This window comes from Aethalodelphis obliquidens, unplaced genomic scaffold, assembly GCF_003676395.1.
Source record: "Aethalodelphis obliquidens isolate GAN/ISIS:26980383/991018 unplaced genomic scaffold, ASM367639v1 scaffold26, whole genome shotgun sequence".
NCBI lineage: Eukaryota > Metazoa > Chordata > Mammalia > Artiodactyla > Delphinidae > Aethalodelphis > Aethalodelphis obliquidens.
Window position 1 is genome coordinate 18,577,538 of NW_020837970.1, and position 24,146 is coordinate 18,601,683.

Below are 24,146 nucleotides of genomic sequence, written 5' to 3' on the forward strand. Positions count from 1 at the left end.
CAAAGAAGGAAGTTGGGACCATGTGAATACTTATGTAGGGGCTACAGTCCTGCAGAGCGAGTGCCTGAGAGTAGAAAGTGAATAGAAGGTATTAATATTTTTTATATTTCCATCAGGAAATGTCAGAACGTGAGAGCCCATAATCTCTGCCGAAGTAAGCACTTCTGTTTCCAAGCTTGTGTATTTAAATCAATTATTGTTGGAGCTTTTCCTACATTCTTCTCTAAGACATTTTCTGATTTCCCAGAAATTAGCCAATAACAAGTGATGACAGCAGTTATCAACGAAACAGCTGTTAACTCTTGCCATCTTTCAAGAGAACAAGTTTTGAGAGCAGATACAATGTTGGCTCGTTAAAAATCGTGAATACTATTATCTTAGGTTCTTTCCTTTTCCTGGAAAATGAGACCAAGGGGTGTGACCTGCTCAGGCAGACGCCCTGCCTGCAGCTGAATCACAGGCCTTCATTATGCTTTCCTGTTAGCTCAGATAAGCTGACAAGGAAAAAGTGACCACCTAAATTTGTTTGAGATAAAGTATTTTAATTTCTTCTGTAAGTCCTTTCTGGTCCCCTTAGTTGTAGATAGGAAGTAAACGCTTGGTTATTGAGGTGGTAAGAGCACATGAAGTTGCTGAGAGGAAAAAAAGCCATGCCTCACCAGGGAGAATCAGATTCCTCCCTATTCAGTGAAAGAGGGATGGCATAAACGGCCATCTCTGGCCCCTGAGCTAAACATGAACTAAGTACAGTGGTGAACAACACTGGAGGGGCAATATCTGGCCGATGCTGGACTATGTTGCATTTTAAAGATCTAAATCTAGATGTATTCCCATGATTGAAAAGCATGTGTATTAAACTGAAGAGCTGATGGCAAACTACTGCTCTTCAGTTACAGATATTGATCATCCAATAGTTATAAAAATGCTGTCCATGAAACTTTGGCAGAGACTAATCCACCATATTTTTGCTCACATTAGATGTATAGTGAAAATTTGTCACAGAGTTTAAGGTGGTTGTCATTACTTTGCTGAGAAGCAGCAGAGTACAGAAGCAAGCGTAGGTTCCATCATATTTAATTCCAATTCCACTCACTAGCCCTATGACCATATCCTGTAATTTAATGAGTCCAGTTCCTTAAAAGTAAACTGAAGACAATTCTTGTTCCATAGGGTGGGGTTTGATCAGATGATGTTTGTGAATGAGTATAGCACACGGCCCAATAGGGGTCCTCTTCGAGAACTGACTAGTCCTGGAGGTGTTTCCTTATGACTAGTGCCAGAACATATTTCTCAATTCAAGTAACTCTGTTTGCCCTTCTCTGAGCCATCCTCCTGAATCAAATCTTCATTCCTTTGACCCAGCAACAAGTAACCCCAGGGCTACAGGAAACAGGGGAGGCTGAGGGAGGACACAGACTCCCCTGGAAGCTAGCTCCTCCTCCACGAGCCAGTCCTTCCACTGTGCTCATAGACCTGGCAGGATAGGAGAGGGGGCTGCTAGGTTCACTAGAACGAGGTGTGAGTGAGGGTGTAGATTGCTGTGTTACCTGTTTGGATTTTCGACCATGGAATCACAGAATCTGGAGTTTAATGATTTAACTCTTGGTCATTTGGAGTCCCTGGAGAGGTAGGTGTGTCAGCAAATACCCCCAACCAAACCCTGCAGCCTAAAGACAAGCCTTGGCCCTGGTGAACAGGGTAAGGTTACAGGTTTTACCATTACGTGACCTCTTGGCCTCTGCCTGAAATAGTACTGTTACTTCTCTCAGGCCAATACCGTTTCCAGGGCAGCCCATTGGCCTGAATGTCAGATTTAGAAGTGCTTATCACTTTGGACTTCATATGCCCTTTCCAGAGCCAGACCAAGTAGACTGTAATTTCTTCTATGCCTTCCTTCAGATTCCCAAGGTCTCTTCAGGCCCACCAGGGTGGCAGAAAATCTTAATTCCAGAGTATCCCCCAGACAAATCGTGGAAGGAAGAGAAAGTTGGCCTTCTGGAGTTGGGGATAAAGAGAGAACAGGTTGTCTGTGGGGGAAAGGGAAAGATTCATGGAGGGGGAGACTTGGAGGGGTGGTTACCACAGAGATGGGTATGGGAAGCCCATTCCAGGGTAAAGGAACAGTAAAAAAATGTTTTCTGAATGCAGCTGTGAGGAAATGCCTCATCAGCACTTAGAAGGAGGAAAGATCTTGAGGAGTCCTTGTTCATTCCAGTGCAGGAAGTACTGCCTCAGCCAACATGGCCTCCAACAATTTTTCTCTAGCCCAGAATTGCTAGACACATCACAGGACAAAGCCTCCTTAGGGTGGGTTAGTCCTATCCACCAAGCCACTCCTGTGGAGGCCTGTGCTCTCTCCTTTTTCCCTACAAGTGTAGCCAGAGCTCAGGCTCCCTAAGATGCAAGTGGAACTTGTAAGCAGACCCTATTCCCCCAAAGTAATCCAGATTTAGAAGACCAAGAAAGGCATCAGCGGGAATTCCCTGGCGGTCCAGTGGTTAAGACCGCCCTTCCGCTGCAGGGGGCACGGGTTCGATCCCTGGCCAGGGAACTAAAGATCCCGCATGCTGTGGCCAAAAAATAAAATAAAATGAGAAGTTTTACAAAAACAAGAAAGAAAGGCATCAGCAAACAATAGATCAAATGCCCCCTTCCCCAGGAAGTCTTCCTACTGCAGTTCAATCATAATCTGCATTTTCCTTGGCACCATACTTCTAGTCTCCACCTCCATGCTCACTGGCTACAAGTTAACCTGACCCACTTATCCTAGGAAGAACAGCTAGGACAAAGGAGACTTTGGTCTCCTAGATAAAATAATTTTTGTAGGCAACACTTTAACTTAAAGGGTGACATCTTTGGGCCCCTCGCAGGGTGCCTCTGAAATATTTGTGTTAAAATCTATACAGTACTCCAGAGAGACCAATGCCCCTTCAAATGAACTACATTATTCCCCACCACCTTCTGGGGGAGAAGGACCCTGAAGGAATTATGTGACCCCTGAAGCTTCCTCCCCGCCATTCCCAAATTGATCCCAGAAGCTGAGACATCATCCACCCAAACCTCCATCTCAGAATCCATTCTGTGAGAAGCTGGTAAGTAACGCAGTTATGACTCAGCATCAGACTCTTCCCTTCCTCTCCCCATTGGCCAGAATGAAAGGCCGAATCTAGCAGAAGGATCCTCCCCTATGGATGGCCACATCCTCACCACAAACTGAGTCATGGCCACACCCTGCCTGGATGGAAAATTACCATGAGAGGTAAGGGGAAGGTTTAACTCCAGGAGTTTTAAGTTCTCAATCCAGAAATCACAGCCATCTACTCTCCACCTGGAACTAATTGAGGAAAACATTTTCCCGGCCCTAGCCCTAACAAAGCATGTCCAGGTCTAAATGAGTAAGGCTGCTTGAGCCCAGGACTATGTGAAAGGTAGGAGGCCACTGTCAACCACTGTGTGTAGTATTTGTTGTCCTGGCTTCGGTGAAGGATGATGTCTTGCTCAGATCTGGCTTTCACAGGCTCCACCTCCCCACATCCAAGGCAGCAAAGCCTGGGTGGGAGAAAGGGGCAATCCTCCTTCAACTCCCACTGCAGGCTGTAGGAGGATTCCCCTCCAGAAACTCAAGGCCCTGTGCAATTTTCCTTGCAATGAAAGCATTCTTGTTATAGGAATGCTGCGGGTTTTAATTAGATTTGTTTTACACCATACATGTTTTGAATTTTTTCAGGTATGGTTATGTATGGCTTTCAAACTTCTCAGATTCGAAAAGTTCTGATGCTGTTATGTAGAACACTATAAAATGGTATATTTGATTTCATTACGATTTTATTAGCATTAAAAGACTAGTATGCATATGCTATTAAAAAAGTGAGTCCCATGAGGCAAGCTCAAGTTTTTTGAGTTTTTCTGGTAACACACACCATCTGTTCATCACTTCTCATTCCATCATTTGCTAGTACTTGCTATGTCAGATGCCACTGATAAAGAAAAACTGTAAGAAATGGTTACAAATGAGAAAAGTCTATTACCAATTTCAGAAAATTGAGCAAAAACGTCGTTATAACATTTGAGTAGCCAAGCACCTAGGTTCAATTGCTGGAACACCAGTGGGAGCAGTTTGAGAACCCCTGGGAAAGTAAAAGAGTTAAGAGCTCAGGCGCTGGAGTTGAGCAACTCTGGTTAAAAACCCAGGATGGCCACTAACCAGTTGTGAGACCTTACCCACATTATTTAAGATCTCTTTAAAAAAAAAACCATCTTTCATCTTTGTTGTCAGGATTAAATGAAAAAATATTTGTAAAGTTTGAAAGGCTATATAGCATAGAACCAGAATGGCAGCTCTGGAGTTGGGTTGCCTGTCAGTCACTAGCTGTGGAATATGGACAAATCACTTATCCTTTGTGCCTGTTTTCTCATCTACAAAATGGGAATAATGGCATCTATTTCATAGGCTTGTTTTGAGAATTATATTAGTCAATACAGGTAGAGAGCGTACAACAATACCAAGCACACAGTAAGTAAGCCAAGGTATTAGCAAATTATTAAGGTGCTTAGCATAATGCCCAGCACCTACCTAATAAGAACTGAAAAATGTTAGCTATCTCTGATACTGTACACGTGAGCTGCAAGGGTCCTCCCACGTGGAAGGAATTTCAGTTAGGGTGGACTCCCTGATGGGGTCATTTACTTAGAGAAATTCCTCCTAGACCTGAAACCAGAATGGGGGAAGAGACTTGTAGAGTCAGAATGTAGCAGTCTTTATCAAGAAGGGGTAAAGGGGGCTTCCCTGGTGGCGCAGTGGTTAAGAATCCGCCTGCCAGTGCAGGGGACGCGGGTTCGAGCCCTGGTCCAGGAAGATCCCACATGCCGCGGAGCAACTAAGCCCGTGTGCCACAACTACCGAGCCTGCGCTCTAGAGCCCGCGTGCCTAGAGCCCATGCTCCGCAACAAGAGAAGCCACTGCAATAAGAAGCCCACACACCATAATGAAGAGTAGCCCCCGCTCACTGCAATTAGATAAAGCCCACGTGCAGCAATGAAGACCCAACACAGCCAAAAATAAATAATAAGTTTAAAAAAAAAAAGAAGGGGTAAAGAAGTTTAAGAAACAGCTCCTAGGGGGATGGACCGTTAAGAATGGTACTTCCATGTTAAGTTCAGGCTTTGTAGTCTTAACTACAAAGCTGGTAAGATACCCAGGCAAAGAAGGTTACCTCCAAGGTAGGATGAAGGTAATGAAAGACAACAGGTAGCCTAGCATAGGCTTTATAAATCAAGAAGCTATAACAATTTAAAAAACCCTATACTTGGGCTTCCCTGGTGGTGCAGTGGTTGAGGGTCCGCCTGCCAATGTAGGGGACATGGGTTCGTGCCCTGGTCCGGGAGGATCCCGTGTGCCGCAGAGCGGCTAGGCCCGTGGGCCATGGCCGCTGAGCCTGCGCGTCCGGAGCCTGTGCTCCACAACAGGAGAGGCCGCAACAGTGAGAGGCCTGCGTACAACAACAACAAAAAAAAACCTGTACTTAAAAGCCAGGCTTGTTTAATGCTTTTTGTAGTCTCTGTGCTTATATTCCTGTTTTCTTCATTAATAGCTCATAAAATATTTGGCAATATCCAACCTGTCTCTTAGAACTAACTTAGGGTTTTAGGTACACAGAGCACAGCCTAAAGGCCAGCAGAAGGTTGGCAGTGGGAATTTCAACAGGGAGATGGCTTTCACTGAAACAGGTCTCCTAGAAACAGCTGTCTTCCCTCACACTGCTATCCTTGGAGAATCTGGATTTTGTTTCATTAAGGGAGGCTTTATTTCCTTAGGATCTCTTTATAGATTTCAAGTTAGAGACCAACCTGCTTCCTGCACCTGCCAGCTCTCCCCCCACCTCTCTTATCCCAAAGAAATAGCTGTGAGGAGGAGAGTAGGGCCCAGCCCCCAAGACACAGAGCAAGGGAGAGCGGATAGGTTTTGTGCAGAACGTAGAGGTCCTAAGGATAGGAAATCTGAGCTGCTTTGGCCTCAGTGGTCCTTTTAAACCTTGAAGAAGAGTCACCAGTGGTATTCTATATCCTTCTCAGTTTGTGTCATCTGCATAAGTTTCCTTTATCTAATCCGTTGATTAAAATGTTGACAGATCTGTAGTATACTATACTAGATGGACTTAGCTTTGACTCCATCCAACATAAATAGTCCCAACCCTCATGATATTCCACTCTCCCCACCCCCACCCGCATTTGGGGGCTTGGGGCAGGTGCTGGGCCAAGGTTAGTCAGACCACAGTGATCATATCCAATCCACAGCACCTTCCATTTTATTGTTTTATTTACAAACAGGGTGAAGTCAACTGGGAAAATCGGGTAGGGAGTCAGTCTGGGCCATCCACATGTGGAGTGGTTCCTGGGTCAGTCTCCACCATGAAGGCCGCCTCTTCTGTCCTTTTCCTGCCCCTTGGTAATGGCCTCTTGATTCCTCAGGGCAGCCTCGGTTGCTGCTCCTGAGCCCTTTTATGAGGGCAGGTGGATCCTGGGGGAACGGGGGTGGTACGAGGGCTGGGGCCCCCTCAGTTTGTGTAAACCTGAGTTCCGATCACACGCATGATTTCCTTCTGTATCTTGGGGTCCTGAGTATTAATGTTGGCATCGCCCACCTGACCATCCTCATATCTGCCAAAGATAGGGCAAGTGTGAGCATAAGAGAGAGAACAATACCAGAATAATGTCAACCAATGGAACTGCATTTGGAGGTGTGGCCATCCCATCCAAGAAGTCAAAACCCTTTCTTGATACTCTTTAGGGTGGAAGAGATTCAGCTTATCTGGTTTCCTCTCAACAGACCTTTATCTATACCCATCCCTATCCTCCAAGGGGAAAGTCCCAGTGCCAGCTCCACTCAGGTAGCCAGAGACAAGTCTCCGATAACAGAAACAGACTTTCCCAGTAGTCACATATCATTATGCTCTCACCCTCACTCCTCCAAGTAATTCCCAAGGAACCCTCCTAGACTTACACAAAGAAGAACCGTGTGCAGACATGGTCGGACACAGGGCACACCCAGATGTTCCCATGCTTCTGGAGGTCCTTAGATGTAATCACTGGGAAGAGAAGGGCCAGAAGTTATACATATAATGCTTGGGTCAGAGAGTCCAGGCAGGGAAGGGAAGATATGATGCTTCAACATCAACCTTGGCTGGATCATGTGCCAAAGTTGCACCAGAAATAAAGGTTGGGGACCCAGAAAAACAGGGACTGGGTGAGATACCTACCTTCACAAAGTGCTATACAGTTTAGATTCCGACTCTGCAGGAACCTTGACTGAATGGATCGGGTCTGGAAGAGGAGAGCAGAGCCACGTAGATGGTTATAGCTTTCCCTAGAAAGGCTAGTTAGCTGGTAATGGTTGGGGATGGGGATTGGAATATCCAGCCACCCCCCTGAAATTTTTGCTTTCCATAATCAATCTGGATGAGTCCAGGCTTCCATCTTTACGTTTTCATGTCACTGGATTTAAACTCAGTCTCTGCTTTCATACTAATGACTGAGGCCACAGATGACTCTAGAAATGTGTTCATCTTAGAACATATCTGATTCCTTCAAATGATCTTTAAACCACCCACCACCACCACCTCCACCACCACCATTGTTTCCCCATCCACCTCTGTAGCCTAAACTTATCCCAGGGGAAGGGTCCTGCCTCAGTGGAGCAACGGCAACTAATAATACCTGGGGGATGGTATTCATTCTGTTATATCTCTGGACCAGCTCGTCCTTGGAGGGCATCCTGTGCTGTCCTTTTCCCATTCCTGCCACAGAAAAACAAACCAGTTCATTCACCCATTCCTTAGTCAAATATTTACCGAGTGCCTACTATGTGCCAGGCACTGAGCTAGAGACGCTTGGTGATACAGCAGTGAATAAAGCAAACAGCGTATCTGCCGTCACAGAATTTAGTCTGATGGAGATTACAGGAAAGGAACAAATAATTACAACAGAGCATGGTAAGGGTTATGATGGGGAGAATATAGAGCACTGTGTGAGCCAGAGGAGAACTAACCTAGCCTCGGGGTTTGAAGAAGGCTTCCTGGTGACAGCTATGCTGAGAACTACAGGATTAGGAAGAGTTAGCTAAATGAAGAGGGAAGAAGTATTCTAGGCAGAGATAATAGGATATTAAAAGGCCTGGAGGAAAGACAAAGCAGTGTGCCTTAGTTTGTACCAGCTTAGTTGATGGCAGAGAAGTGGTGAGAGATGATGTGGAAGAGATAAGGTAGGATAAGATCAAGCAGGCCTAATAGGCCATGTTAAAGCAAATGGAGTTTATCCTGAGAACATCTGGGAATCACCGAAGGGTTCTAAGACAGGGAGTAACACAAGAAATGAGTCAGGAATGAGGGGCCTAGGAGAGTGGTGACGTCAACACCTCGGGTCAAATGCCAGGCTGAGTGAAATGAGTGGAGAGGAAGCAAGCAGAGCAAGTCAGATCTGCTCTAGTTCAAAGTTACATAAAAAGCTCTGACCAGGGTCATTCAGAGAAAAGGGAGAAAGCAGAGCAGTTAAGTGATGAATAATTTTCCACAGGTAACCACAACGGCAACTACCTTGAAGAGTCCTGCTTCCTTCAGAAAGTCCTCCCAGACTTGAGGGAGAGGTGCCAATTCACTCATTTTCACCCTATCTAAATTCATAAATCCTCCGCCATCTTTACCCCTCACTGAATAGCCCTGTTTATAACATTTATAGATTCATTCTGGATTCTTCCTACTTAGATGTGCAACAGTGCTTGTGTGCCCCTATTCCCAACTCTTTCTGGCCTATGATTAGGACTTCAGTCTCTGTATTCAGCTTTATCACAGGCCCAGCCTTATCACAGTCAGGGATGAGTCTGTGTATGAGACCATGAGACCCAAGAGGGAGACGGATGAAGATGGGAAATGATGCTATCATTGCAGGCCATAAGCAGGGCACTTATCTCACCAGTCCACCCTGGAACTTTCTATTATTACTAACTCCACACTGCTGCAAGTCTTGGTTTTGTGATAGCCACGGTATAGAAGTAGGGATGATAACCACTGGACTGACATTCTTCACTGCTCAGGCTGTCAATTCATCATGCACTCACACTGAAGCCCCATGACAGATTTACTGCCTGAACAAAATTTAGGGCAATGAGAGCCTCAAGACTTGAATTGCCAATTTCTTTCTCCTACAGGACACCCACCATCCCTCTGTTTACAACTTCTCCATTAGCCTTAACTAGGTTTAGCTCTGCATCCAAACATGATGACTTTCTCAGCCTGGGTATTTCAGTGCACGGTTCTGAGTGAAATTCCCATTTAGGTTCTATCCCAGACGTTAAGAGAGAACAATCTGATTTCTATGGCTGGTCTTAGAGATGGCCCTTATGATATAATCCAAATCTTGTCCCATCCCAATCCTGTTGCACACTGTCCTGACCATAATGACCCAATCATCTTCTGTCAGTTTCCCTGAGACCAGACACCCTGAGAACCTGGAGGCCAGAATAATCTGCTTTGTGTCCAGAGTATACACTTGTAAGAAGCTTCTAAACACGACTAAACACAAAGATCGAGTTTACCATCTCCTTTCCCACTGTCCCTCATTTTAACCTGCTCACTATGGCCAAGTCATTAGGGGCTCCGCTAGTCAAATGAATGCTCTCTATTTACAATGACCCCCAGAGGGCACCCAATGTCACTAGGCTACAGATACCCTGAGGAAAAATAGAGAAAACCAGAGCAGAAAGGGGTGTAAGGAAACATACAAAGAAGACAGAGTTGGCCAAATGCTGGAGTTAACTAAAATAACTTGGACATTTACACACATCTCACCCAGTATCAGAGACTCTCACATATCTATGGGGCTCTCAGACTCAGTCATTCAAGCAAAGCCTACCCTGTGAGTCCAATATAATGATAAGAACACTGGCCTAGAAGTTAGGAAAACTGGATTCCAGTCCTAACTCTGCTACTTAGATCTGTGTGACCCTAAGAAAGTCATTTAACTTTTCTGTGTTATCTACTTTCTTACCTGTAAAGTAGTAACAGACTGGACAAGATGACCTGTAATTCCAGTAGTAAAAGCATAAGGTATTTTGTATCTATAATCAAGTCGACCTTTGGAGGGAGAAGGATGGTGCCATATGATGTTTTTACGTTATCAGTACATGAAGAAGAAAGTTAAGAAGTCAATAGAGATTCCTGGCTCCATCTAATAACTAAAGGTATTCAGGCACTCAGTAATAAACAAAGGCCAATGGGAGAGGAGAGAGGGAGAGAACAGGGAGAAAACAGACAAGAAGAAAGAATTTTGTGGGCAGTAAAAGCCAGGAGGATCTCACTACTTAGAATTAGAGCTTAATTAGAGGGAGGCTCAGGCTGGGACAAAGATAAAAATTGTGGAACCTAGACAAAGCCAAGAGAGTACCCTGATCCCACTCTGACTGTGGACCCCAGGCACAAAGAATAAGATTCATTCACACATTCAATAAATATATATTCACTGGGCCCTTACCCTTCTTGGATTAATCATAACCTTTGGTTCACAACACACTATCATTTATTTAATAGGACAATGAATACCTACAGACCTAAGAACGAAATCCAAGAACTAAAACATTAACAGTGACTTACATCTAAGTGCTCCTAACTCTATCCCAACTATCTGCCTCCACTTGGGAGGTTATCCACTATCCCAAAATTTGAGTTATTTTTTTCTTTAGTTTTATCATGCACACACACATAGCTAAATAATTTTCATTTTTTAAATTAATTAATTATCTATTTTTTGCCTGCATTGGGTCTTCATTGTGGTGTGTGGGCTTATCATTGCGGTGGCTTCCTTGTTGCAGAGCACAAGTTCTAAATGCACAGGCTTCAGTAGTTGTGGCTCATGGGCTCAGTAGTTGTGGCTTGTGGGCTCTAGAGTGCAGGCTCAGTAGCTGTAGTGCACAGGCTTAGCTGCTCCGCGGCATGTGGGATCTTCCCGGACCAGGGCTCGAACCCATGTCCCCTGCATTGGCAGGCGGATTCTTAACCACTGCACCACCAGGTAAGTCCTAATTTTAATTTTTGAGCAACATAAAAAAGGCATCATACAGTAGTCCTCTGGGCTTGCCTTTTTTTTTTTTTTTTACTCAACTATTATTTACTCAACATTTTTTCCATGTTGCTGAATGCCACTGTTGGTTCATTTTCATTGATGAATAATAATCCATTGTAAGAATATATTAAAATGTATTTATCCATTCTCCTGATGATGAGCACTTGGGTTGTTTCTAAGATTTGCTGTTGCAAACAATATTACTCTGAACATTCATGTACACACCTTTGGGTGCACATATGCAGAAATGAAAATGCTGGGTCACAGGGATAAAATTTCTCAGCTTTATGAAATTTAACACCAAATGTTTTCCAAAGTGGTCAAACCAATTTATATTCCCGTAAATGATAAAACAGATCCTGCTTATCTGCAACCTCTGGTACAATCAGAGGTATTATCAGATTTTTTAATTTTTGCCAATCCACGTAGATGCTACATGGTAAGTGATTACGGTCTTGTTTTTACTTCCTTGATTAACAGAGGATGAGAAGCTGCTCATATTTTTTGGTCATTTCTTCAGTGAGATGCCTGTTCATGCTGTTTGCCTTTTTTTTTTATTGGGTTGTCTTCTTCTAATTTGTAAGAATTTTTATAACGCATCTTTATTACTAATCTTTTATAGTTGTGTGTGTTACAAATGTCTTCTGGTTTGTAACTTGCGTTTTCACTTTCTTAAGGTGTCTTCTGATGAACAGAAGCATTTCGTTTTAATAAAGTCAAATTTACCAATCTTTTATGATTTGTAATTCCATCTTTTTCTATTCTCTCGGTGATTTTGTTTAAGACTGGGATAATTTGTTCTTTGAAAGTGTGACTTAAGACTCACTTGTAAAATTATCTGGGTTTAGCAGAAACTAACACACCATTGTAAAGCAATTATACTCCAATAAAGATGTTTAAAAAAAAATTATCTGGGTTTGGTAAGTTTTTTGTTTTGTTTTGTTGTGGCAAATTTGAAACTACTATTTCAATGTATTTTACAATTTTAGAGCTATTCAGGCTTTCTATTTCTTCTTGAATCAGTTTTGTTAAGTTATATTTTTCTAGGAATTTATCAATTTTGACAAAGTCTTCAAATCACTGGCATAAAGATAACAGAATTTTATTAGCTTTTAAAATTTTGCTCTATCTATAGTTATGTTCCCTTTTTCATTCATAATATTATTTAATTGTGCTCTTTTTCTTCTTAATCAATCTAGCCAGGTTTATCTGTTTTGTTAGTTCTTTAAAAGAATCATCTTTTGGCTTTTTTGAGCCTATCTATTGTACCTGTTTTTATTTCACTGATTTTGGTTCTTACCTATATTAACTCCTTTCTTTTACTTTGTTTGGTTTATTCTGTCGTTAGAGACTTTTCTAGTTCTGTTATTCTGGAACTAAGTGTTATCTTTATAACAGTTACAATTAATGGAGAATACTAAATATTAATTTATAAAAATCTAGCACTGGCCCCTTCATATGGTAGACATGCAACTATATGGTGACTCACTTTTATATAGAGACTATACAGAACAAGAACAAAAGAAGACTGAAAAGGAACTCCGACATAAACTTGAAACAATGAGAGAGCTAAGTCAGATTCGTTTTCTGAGCTGGACGAAGCTGAACTCATCTCCTGACTACAATCTGGACATTGTTTATGCCTTATCTTTGGAATAAAATGCTTCCTCTTGCATTCAACGTGACTAATATAATAGTGTATAATTATACATAGTTTAAATTTTAAAAGGTGGTTGACAAGGAGGAGAACAATGTCTTCAGAAATGTAAGCCAGTGGAAGGGGCCCAAGCCTTCAAGTGCATTCACATATAAACTCGCATGCACGTGGTGTGCACACACACAATCTATAATGACAGGCTAATGCCAACACCAAAAATGTGTTCTCCGAAGAGCCTAGTTTCATTTCCCAGTTATTCCTTAACCCACTCCCAGGACCAAGGCCCCACAATGAATAAAACCATCCCCATGGAGAAGAGGATACCTAAGAGAAAGGGAGATAGTTTGCCTCAACTTGCAAAGAATCTAACTTCCTAATGAGAGAAAACAGAGAAAGATTATGTATCCATGATTGGGGAGAGAGCTGACACAGACCAAGTGTCCATGATGGAAGAGGAGACAGCATAGGATTATGTATTCACAAAATGGATGCAATGTAAATAGAGTCAATGTGACCAAAGATTATTTCTTACCTGAGTATCCAAAGGAAATACTGGAGATGGGGCTCAGGTAGATGCCTTTGCCATAGGCTGCTCCATGCAGCTTGCAGGGAAACACCAGGATGAGCAATATGAGCCTGGGCCCACCCATGGCTGTGTATTAGGCAGCCACAAGGCTTATCCAGCCCTCTGTCCCTCCATTTAATCTTCTCACTCGCTCAGATAACTTTAGGCAACTACTCTTGAAAAGGTGATTGGCTGAAAAGTGGATGCAAGTTAACCCCTTTGCCTGTGAAATAGTAGATATTGATGCCTTGGAGAGTGAGGAGTGGCAGAGCCACTGAGTCAGTTCCTCAGAAGACATGCTCCTGTCCCTAGGCCTTGGTATATATGCAGATCCCCACCCTCCAAAAAGGAATGCAGAACAGGCAGTCAGGAGGAGGAACAATAACTATTCCTTGGAGTCTTGCAGGGCAAAGAAATGTCTCCTATATCAACTATCTGAATGAATACTCACATATATTGAAAAGCTCTAACAAGTTAATTTATCACAGTGGCTGCAATCAGCAATTTATTATTTCTACCTACAGCTATATGCTCATTCCTAAAAACACCAAAAAACACAGGCTAGGGTCAAAATACAATAGCCACGTTCATTCTATACATATAGTTTCAACTTCCTCCCTAGCGCAGCCTCACGGGAGGCTAGGTTTGAGGACACTGAGGCAAAAACAGTTGAGTACTCTAGAGTAGACTTCAAAACTGAGTGGGGCAGGGAGGGGGGTGGAGAGAAAGGGAAAAGGGGCACAGCCTCACCTGCAGTTTGGTGTAGGATGCATTGACCAGCCCATTGCGCAGGATCGAATGCCAGTTCTCAATGTGGGACCCACTGTAAGGCAGGGTAGAATATATGTCTCCTCATGGAATGAGGTTCCCAGGAGCACTTCCAAGACTGCCACTCCCACCCATTCTCACACTCACAGGACATGAAGATGGACACAAATAAACCTAGCAATGGATATGCACATGGATACAGTCACAGGCATGCAAGATGTGTGTGTGTGTGGCTAACCCTTACATTTTAATATACAGTCTCCTCTTCTCTTCCACGCTTCAAACAGTCCCATCCTAAATCCTCAACTGCTGGTTCAATATTTTCATTTGCCTATTATCCTGATATCTCAAATTAAACAAATTCATCTCAAACTCAACACGATTATCACTGATCCCAAATATGGCTTCCAGTAATGAGTTCACATCTTTTTTAAGGAAAGGGTACCACCAACTCCCTTTAAGTTACCTTTAATCTCTCTTTTTCTCTCTCGCCTCTCACAACTGGGCATAAATTGCTGATTTCCTTCAAAGTAGCTTTCAAATCTATCCCTGCTATAATCTGTTCCTTCAACCACATATTTTTATATGTAAAAGTCATTCCTCCTCAACTACATCACAAGTAGCTTGAGAGTAAAGACCATATCTTATGTATCTTTATCCTCTACAGCACCTACCACAATAGCATGTAGTATCTGTTGACTGATTGGTTGATGGACATAGATAACACAAACTCATATGCCTCAAGTGAACCTGCCTTCCCATCCCTCTACATTATTTCTGCCTTAGCCAGCACCCATCCCCAGCCCCGCCCCACTCCTCACTGGAAGGCAAAGGTGCTGCCATAGAGCTTCTTGGCGGTCCGGAACCGAGCCTCCTTGGCGGGAGGGCTGCTCAGCAGGAGGAACTGGTGTGAGGTGTGCATGAACTTCAGCTGCTGCCCAGGGTGGGGGTGGGGTCAGGAAAACAGAGCAGAAATGGAGATCAGGGAGGGAAGGGAGCAAACTAGGCTTGCACTGACCCCAAAGAAAGGAAATATGTGTAGGCCCAAAGACTACTGAGACAAGCCCAACCAGGCAGGTCTAGGACCAATTCAGTTAGCTGGTTTGGAGCCCCTCCCTGCCCCTCACCAGAAATTTAGTGTTTAGAGGGAGAATGGTCACTTACCCTGCTGAGAGGTAGTTTGACAATGTGTGACCTGTTACTAGAGATGATCCTAGGACAAAACAGAGAAAAAACAAAAAGGTAGAATAAGTGTGTGGTTAGGCCATCCTGAACAAAGCAGCAGCCTTGCTCTGCCCCTGGGAGAACAAGCAAGGATTCCAGGGCTGTTTGAGTCCAGGACACTATCTGGATATTCCTGTGGGTGGTAATGTTTGTGTATAAAAATGTAAAAGCGAAGCTACTGACCAGGGACCAGCAAGTTACTGGGTAAACACAATGGATGAAAGAAAGAGAGAAGTGGGAGGTGGGCTGCTACATCTAGGGAGAGAAAAGGATAGAACAAAAGGTCAGCACAAGAGGTCAGCTACCAAAAAAAGTTAGAAAGGTTGGGTCTGTATTAGAATGGTGACAACTTACACTTGGGATTTAGAAACTTAGAACTGGGGCTCAGGAGCCATCCTGCCTGAGCTCAAAGGAAGGCTGAAGGCTCTCAGAGATGAGGGGAATGGAAAGTTATTGTTTGAGCTGCAGAAAAAAAACAGAAGAAACTAGAACAAACTTCCTGAGGATTTGGGGACAGACTGGGCCATATGTAGGCTGAACTTAGAGGATAGGAGAGAACAAAGGCATAAACTGTTGAGGGCTCAGCAAGGGAGTATTATCTCTTATAGTGGACATGGTTTTTTTCTTTTGTGCTTCACTCATGTACCTGTGATGCCATCCTGGATGGTCTATGCCTGGTCATTCCTCATACTAAGAGGGAGCATGTTGCATTGAGAAAGTACTAATGTCAAAGGCTGACTAGACAGAAGGAAGTAAGCTAGAAGGGGAAAGCTATGTCAGGAAAAGAGAAGAGAAATCAAGAGAACAGAAATCAAGATCAGGGAGGGAGGGCAAGGGGTGGAGGGAAGTAGAGAAAGGTCAGAACCTTTGCTAGGAGAAGGGAGTAATAATAGTGCTTCAAGGCTCTGGACAGTCAACATCAACAAGGAAGGGCTTGAGATATGGAAAGGGCATAGAAGAGGGAGACAGACTTCTCTGCATGCATAGAAACCCTAACTGAAATGTAGTGTTAATTCCGACATGCAAGCAGCACTCAAAAACCTATTGGGAAACAAGAAACACCTGAAGAGAACTTGAGACATCACATTAGAATTTGTGGGCTCTTTGTAGGATCTGAGTTCCTGTCAAGGGCAGGTGTATCAGTAAAACCCAAGAAAGAGCAGCCATAATATCTATAACCTTGGGAAGGATGCTGAAACCACCTCTAAGAGAAGGTGTAGGCTCCATGTTTGATACTATGCCCCATTCCCCCACCCGCCAAAGGATGAACCATTCTACTCATACCACTGCAGAAGAGGATGGGCCAGGGGATCCAGCTTGTCCATCTGCTTCTTGATTTCCAGATATGAGCCCTGTAAGACAATGGCCGTAAGGTTATCTCCCAGGAGAGATGGGAGCCCTCCCACTTTCCACAGACTATCAGGGCCCAGGGCAAGGTAGGCACTGAAGACCATACCAAACCAAGAGGAGATGGGCTTCCCACCCTCAAGGACCCCAGTCAGGTTGGGAAGACTCATAAATAAATATGAAAATGACCGAAAATGCTTACAAAACAACATGCAGGTGGGTCTCCCTCATTTTATGCAATTCCTACAGCCCTAAAAAGTTGATTATAAATCAAAATAAATAAATAAATAAAATCAATGTCCCAGAAAGATTAGGCTAAGGAATCCTGTGGTAAAACTTTACAAAAAACATAACAGTCCTTCTGACAAGTAAATCATCCCTCCTGGGTGTATGTTATGTGTTAATCTGAACTGTGATATATAGGATTTGCTGAGAAGAGGCCCACCTGTAAATGTGAGTACAAATGAATGTCTATTCATGCAGAGATTGCAGACGAGGGGTGGGGAAGTCTGGTGAGAGACAGCCTTGAGTCAAAGGATGGTCACTGCTCCATGTGGCTGCCCCACCCCTAGAAGGATAGAAGATGTAGGCCCCTGGGTCTAGTTCCTTACCTCCAAGCCCCCCTCCTCACCCTCCCAACCCTGGACAGAGGTCTTTCCCTCGCTTCTCTAATGCCCTAAGAATTATGGAAAAAACATTAAATAGGAACAACTTGTGAAGGAATTAGCAGCAAAGGTAAAGGTTGAGAGATACATAAGGAGTGAGAAATAGGAGTAACAGAGCTAACAAAACAGAGAACAAAGACTGAGAAGGCTAAAGAGGGAAAACTAAAGAGAATACAGTGAGCGATTTGAGTAGCATCTCTACATCTTCACTCCACTTGCATGAATTTCAAACAGAACAGGGCACTTGAGTGGGCAGGCAGGGGACAGGCAGAGGGTAGAATACCTGGGTCATCTCCCGGATGGACATCACACTATCCAGAGCTTTCTGAAGTCGCTCATAATTCTTCTTCTGTGGAGAATCAATGGGAAGAGAAGAACCAGATGAACAAAAGTGGAGGAGAGTAAGACATGATGAAAAGGATGGGCCAGATGTACAAAATAATTCTAGGCCCCAGGGAAACAGCACAGTATGTCATGGAAAGAACACAGATTTCATGTCAAAAAGTTCTAGAATCACATGCTAGTTTTTTTTTTACCAGCTGAGAGTAATAGGGTAAGTTACTTAACCTCTTAGAACCTCAGTATCCCTGTATGTAAGTGATGATAAAAATTCCCACTACCCTCAGAGAGATGACCTGAAGGTTAAATAACGTATGTAAAGAACCTGGTATAGTGCCTGATCCATAGCAATAAGAGTAATAGTGAAGCACTGTGCTGGGTACTTGTGATGGTTAATTTTGTCAATCATCAATTGTGTCAATTTGGGCCATGGGTGTGTCTGGGTGTGGCTGTGAATGGGTTTCTAGAGGAGATTAACCTTTGAATAGCAGATTGAGTAAAGGAGACTGCCATCCCTATTCAGGTGGGACTCATCTAATCAGCTGAAGGCCTGAATAGAACAAAACAGCTGAGTAAGAGTGAACTTCTCCAGCCTGACTGCCTGGAGCTGGGACATTGGTCTTTTCCTACTCTCAGACTGGAACTGAAAAATCAGCTCTTCTTAGATCTCGAGCCTGCTGGATTTTGGATTGGAACTTACACCATCAGCTCTCCTGAATCTCCAGCTTGCCCACTACAGATCCTGGTACTTCTCAGCCTTCATAATCACATGAGCCAATTCCTTACAATAAATTTCTTTCTCTAAATATCTTCTATTGGTTCTGTTTCTCTAGAAAACCCTAACTTATACAATATTTTATATATATTATCTCCCATTTTTATAACAGTAGATATTATCTCCTTTTTACAGATAAGGAAATTGAGGTTCAGAAAGGTTAAGTGATTTGCCTAACACCATTCAGCTAGGGAGTAGCAGAACCTCAAATGGAATCAAGGTCTGTCTGGCTCCAAAGTCTGTATTATTCCCTATCATAACATAACTAATATTAATCGTTCTCCCCTTCTTCTGAGAAACTCAGAAGTTATTATTGATCTTATATTATTAGTTATGTTTAGTTATTTATTCACTAAAACGGCTAAAGCAAGAGTTCCCAAGAAACAAGTGCTCCATTTCTTCTGTCCCCTTATTCCAAGCTGTTGGAATGACAGCCCAAAGTCTTCCACTGTCTTTTAACACCTCTGTTCCTGAGTCCTGATTTTCTTCCCAAGCAACTATACCTTAGGATTAAAGGCCAGAGTCTTGGGATCAGTGGGGTCCACCACAGAGGGATAAGGCTCAAAGATGATGCTCTTTCTAGGGGACTCCAAAGCTGCCCTACACATGGCCACCAGCAGATCCACCACCTTAAGAGAAAGGAGAGAAAGGGGGCAAAAGCTAAATGATTTCCCAGTGCTGGGAGTCACACAGTACCCAGCCTAGGTCTGCCTTCTGGAGGTGCTCAGCATTTCTCTTTTTTTTTTTTTTGCGGTACGTGGGCCTCTCCCATTGCGGAGCACAGGCTCCGGACGCGCAGGCCCAGCGGCCATGGCTCACGGGCCTAGGAGCTCCGCGGCACGTGGGATCTTCCCGGACCAAGGCACGAACCCGTGTCCCCTGCATCGGCAGGCAGACTCTCAACCACTGCACCACCAGGGAAGCCCAGCATTTCTCTTTTTAAAAGCAAATATGAGGGGTGGAAGAGGGATGGATTTGGAGTTTGGGATTAGCAGATGCGAACAATTATATATGGAATGAATAAACAACAAGGTCCTACTGTATAGCACAGGGAACTATATTCAATATCCTCTGATAAACCATAATGGAAAAGAATTATGAAAATGGATGTATATATATGTATAACTGAATCACTTTGCTCTAAAGCAGAAATTAACACATTATAAATCAACTATATTTTAATAAAATTAAAAAAAGACAAATGTTTATGATTTTTTCATTAGAAAATATAACCTCATTATAAAAATTCAAGAACAATGTTTAAAAGGGTGATTAAAAAAAGAGAAAAATCATCCCCTTGCCCCCAAATCTCACTCCTCACAGGTAACTACTGCTAAGTTTGATGTATATTCTTCCAGATATTTTCCCTACAGAAACTGTTATTTTATTATATAGGCAATAAAAAAAAAAGGATTGTATTATACATACTGTTGTGTTTTCTTTTTTATATATGCTATAATTTTCTATCCAAAAATTTCTACTGCAAAGGACATACCATCATTCTTTAACTGGACCCTGTACAGAGGGGCTTGTATCCATTTTTTTTTTTAAACTATTATGAACAATACTAGGGAATTCCCTGGAGGTCCAGTGGTTAGGACTCTGCGCTTTCACTGCCCAGGGCACAGGTTCAAATCCGGGTCGGGGAACTAAGATCCTGTAAGCCACGTGGCGCAGCCAAAAAGTAAATAAGTAAAATATTTTTAAAAACCCACTATAGTGGGGTTTTTTATACTATAGTGAACATCCTTACACAGAAAAGCATTTCTGGAGATTAAGTTCCAAGCAGTGAAACTGCTGTGTTCCCCAGCCTTTCTTGATCCCAATTCCCCAGCAGCTTTTCCCTCCCCCATACCTCTGCTCCAGTGGCCACCTCCTCTGCAGCTCCGGACATGACTCCCAAGGTGTAGAAGGAGAAAACGCACAGTTCACGAGTACAGACGGCTGGCTGAATGGACATATTAGAGATGGTGATGGCAGGAGGTGTCCAATAAGAAGGTATCATAGTGCAAGAGGGGTGCCTGACCTCAGACAACTCTAGATTGATATTCACATAACCTCATCTTTCCAAATAGGACTGCTGAGATTTGCTTTCTGAGAAAAACAATTATTTCTAGAGTCTCAAGGAGTGTGGACAGAATTCTACCTGTACCATAGATCCAGGAAGAAAGGAAAAATGGAGAGATGAGGAATTAAGGGGCCTCAGCTAAGGGTGCAAGAAAGAGGGTTACGAAATAGAGGCATATACCTTGAGCATGGACCCATTCTGGAAGACATGCTGCTCATCACACACCACGCAGTACTCGTTCAATGTTGGAATCCTCTGCTCTGCATATTTCATGATCTGAGGAGAGAAGAGATTCTACTTATCTTTTGGAAGCCCAGACCCAGATGTAGGAAATAATGTGAACTTCTTTTCCAGTTACTCTCCTACCTCCCAGCCTTGTGCCTAAGGTAGCATCTGTTCTTGGATCCTGTACTTAGTTAAACTGATAGCCTAACTCTAGAACTAAGACTATATAGTATAATAAAAATAAGATCAGCCATGGTAGAAGACCTGGGTTAACATTCCCCCCCTACTACTTAATACCATATATAACTTTGGGCAAGTCAATTAACCTGAGCTTTGGTTTCTTCATTTACAAAGTGGACATTATTCACCTCACAAAGGTACTGAGAGTAAAAAGATGATTTCTGGGAAAGTATTTTATAAACAAGTACTAATCAAACTATTAACATTAGTTGTAGTAATTACAGATTGCCCCCATGTGACAAGTGAGTATTCAGTCCATGATCAGATGCCTGAGAAGCCATTTTAACTACCTAGAACAATCAGCCTGTAAACTGATCAAGACCATAGATAAAACTCTGTGCTGGGAAGACAGCACAAATCCAGAGCTCATGCAGCAATATCCTAAAGTGGTTTTTTGGGGGTTTTTTTGTTTTTTTTGCGGTACGCGGGCCTCTCACTGCTGTGGCCTCTCCCGTTGCGGAGCACAGGCTCCGGACGCGCAGTCTCAGTGGCCATGGCTCACGGGCCCAGCTGCTCCACGGCATGTGGGATCTTCCCAGACCGGGGAACGAACCCGTGTCCCCTGCATCGGCAGGCGGACTCTCAACAACTGCGCCGCCAGGGAAGCCCCTAAAGTATTTTTTACACACTCTGTCTTAACATGGCTTTTGCAACCATGTACACTTTGTGTGTAAATCAAATTGTTCCCATTTCACAAACTTTTGGGATGGTAAATGGACATGCAAGGGCTTTTATTCATTCATTTAATGCAGACTTATTGAATGCCTACTATGCACCTAGCTCAGTGAAAGGTCTCCTTGATTATTCAATAACATAAAAGACTGTCTTCTCAGACCCCATACTCCAACAGAGAAGATGTGGTATGTACACAACTTAATTACAATTCAAGGCAGCATATGGTACCTGACACATCAATGTCATATAAAACAAAAAGCATCAAAAGAGTTCAATGAGAGGAGACACACTTCCAGCTAATACATTTCAAGTAACAGAGAAGATTTTATGGAAAAGCTGGCATCTGAGACTTGACTGCAATAGGCAGATATAGTGAGAAAGGTCAGTGGAGGGAATGACATGAACAAAGATAATGGAGATGCAAAAGTGAAACCATGGGGCATCCCTGGTGGCACAGTGGTTAAGAATCCACCTGCCAATGCAAGGGACACGGGTTTAAGCCCTACTCCAGGAAGACCCCACATGCTACGAAGCAACTAAGCCCGTGCGCCACAACTACTGAGCCTGTGCTCTAGAGCCCACGAGCCATAACTACCGAGCCCGAGTGCCACAACTACTGAAGCCGGCGCACCGCAACGAAGAGTAGCCCCTGCTTGCTGCAACTAGAGAAAAGCCTGTGCACAGCAACAAAGACCCAAGGCAGCCAAAAATAAAAATTAAAAAAAAAAAAAAAAGTGAAACCATGTCTGGAAAATAAAGAGGGTTTAAAAAGAAGCAAATGACCAGAAGCGGCTAAGCAGTGAAAGTTTGTGAGGAAAAGTGAAGCCCACTTGAGCAAGGATGTGCGGGATCATAAGAAAATCAGTGTCAATCCTTCTCTCATCTTGGCACCAGCGCACTTAACATTTGCAATGTCTCATTTGGCACTTGATCGTAAGTGGTCTATAAGTGTTGTCTTCCCAATAATGCTATAAGCTTCTTGACGGTGGAAACTATGCCTTCTTTTCTCCTATCCACACAACACTCAGTATAGTTCTGGAAGCAGAACAGTTCAGGAAATGTTTGCTAACTGACTGAAGAGCTGGGAGATGTTAGGGGATCAGATGGGTCAGAAAACAGGGGAAAGGCTTTGGAATGAACCTTTGGACTTGATTACCTGGACAAGGAATCCATATTCCAGAGTGGGGATGTTTTTGCAGTGACCACTGACCTGATGAGAGGAAAAAGACAGACTCCATGAACCTCCTATGAAGCTGGTGACCAGAAAGACCTCACTCACGCCCACTACCTAAAATTCTCTTAAAGTAGCTAAGCCCTAACGCTGATCAGTCTAAGTAATCCCCAAGCTGCAGAGAAGACCTTCAGACATTTTTGCCAAGGTTCTTAAAAAAGACTCACCTCAGAAAAAACAAAACAAAACAAAAAAAGACTCACCTGTCCTTAAACCCCTTCAAGGTAGGTGGAATAGGTCTGTAAAGTAGCTGACTACCAAGTCCTAACCACAACCTAACAAAATCATACATGACATCTCCGTGGGATGCCCAACCCCAGACTCTCTGCTTCATGACATACTATCATAGAAGCCTGCCAGACTGTTCAGATATAAGTTCTCAACTATTAAAAAATGTGTTCCAGTCTACTCACTCATGATTCATGCCCAGGTTTGGTTTATGATGCCTGGACAACCAGACCCCCACCCCATTTTGAGAAGCTGTATTCCCACATTTCCCCTCCCACCCTCTGACACCCAAGTCAAACCCTCCTCAGCCATGTACCAAAGGAGAGGTCCATGCTGGGGGAGGGAGGCCCACGTGCTGCGGGCACTGGAGACCTGCCTGGGGGCTGGGAGGGTAGCCAAACACCTCTACTTTGGGGTTCTTCATGGTGCAGGAGATGGAACGGTTCATGAGGCGTCCAACTCGAAGCTCTGGTACACCCAATTTGCCTTTCAGCATGGAGTCCTGTATGATAGGGAAACTCGGAGACCTGAACACAGAGCAAAGAGAAGTGATGAGACTGAGGATTCAGTATGAGCACTAGAAGAGGCCTGGAGGGACTTCTCTGGGGGTCCAGTGGTTAAGACCCCGCACTTCCAATGCAGGGGGTGCGGGTTTGATCCCTGGTCAGGGAACTAAGATCTCTCATGTCACGTGGCATGACCGGAAAGAAAAAGAAAAAAAAAGAAAAAAAAGAAGAGGTCTGGAGATAAGAATAGATGAAATGACCTAAGCCAAAGAGCAACTCATATCTGAGGAAAGTTCCATTGGATCAAACTGTCAAAGCAAGTAGATCACTACACAACTGGTTTGATTTTTATGTCATTATCTATGTGTTCTTCAGATTGGAACATGAAGGGCAGGCAAAGGCAAAGCCTAGGTCATTCTCTGCAGCATCTAGGCCAGGTAAGGAATGATACCGTGGAGCGGATGCCTGTTTCACTTAGTGTGTGTGTGTGTGTGTGTGTGTGTGTGTGTGTGTGTGTGTGTGTG

General features: G+C 43.5%; 1 protein-coding gene across 10 annotated transcripts in view; it reads right to left on the bottom strand.

Annotated features, from left to right (window-relative positions):
* Positions 1 to 6,280: 6,280 nt before the first annotated feature.
* PARP6 (poly(ADP-ribose) polymerase family member 6) overlaps positions 6,281 to 24,146 on the bottom strand; it is a 28,342-nt gene continuing 10,476 nt past the window's right edge. For 2 of the 10 annotated variants that reach the window (XR_003436455.1, XR_003436454.1), the window contains 14 exons: positions 23,493 to 23,643; positions 22,814 to 22,867; positions 20,698 to 20,793; positions 20,305 to 20,397; positions 18,953 to 19,078; positions 17,619 to 17,684; positions 16,608 to 16,675; positions 15,264 to 15,312; positions 14,921 to 15,030; positions 14,082 to 14,154; positions 7,714 to 7,793; positions 7,257 to 7,320; positions 7,001 to 7,085; positions 6,281 to 6,657 (listed from right to left, as the gene is read on the bottom strand). Coding sequence is in view for 1 of the 10 variants with exons in the window: in XM_027123520.1 (XP_026979321.1) it covers positions 6,555 to 6,657; positions 7,001 to 7,085; positions 7,257 to 7,320; positions 7,714 to 7,793; positions 13,299 to 13,368; positions 14,082 to 14,154; positions 14,921 to 15,033; positions 15,264 to 15,312; positions 16,608 to 16,675; positions 17,619 to 17,684; positions 18,953 to 19,078; positions 20,305 to 20,397; positions 20,698 to 20,793; positions 22,814 to 22,867; positions 23,493 to 23,643 (1,291 nt within the window). In the remaining 9 variants the exon portion in view is untranslated. Of the gene's footprint in view, positions 6,658 to 7,000; positions 7,086 to 7,256; positions 7,321 to 7,713; positions 7,794 to 13,298; positions 13,369 to 14,081; positions 14,155 to 14,246; positions 14,274 to 14,920; positions 15,034 to 15,263; positions 15,313 to 16,607; positions 16,676 to 17,618; positions 17,685 to 18,952; positions 19,079 to 20,304; positions 20,398 to 20,697; positions 20,794 to 22,813; positions 22,868 to 23,432; positions 23,644 to 24,146 lie in introns of those variants that run through there. The other 8 variants (XR_003436448.1, XR_003436447.1, XM_027123520.1 and 5 more) reach the window with 7 other exon arrangements.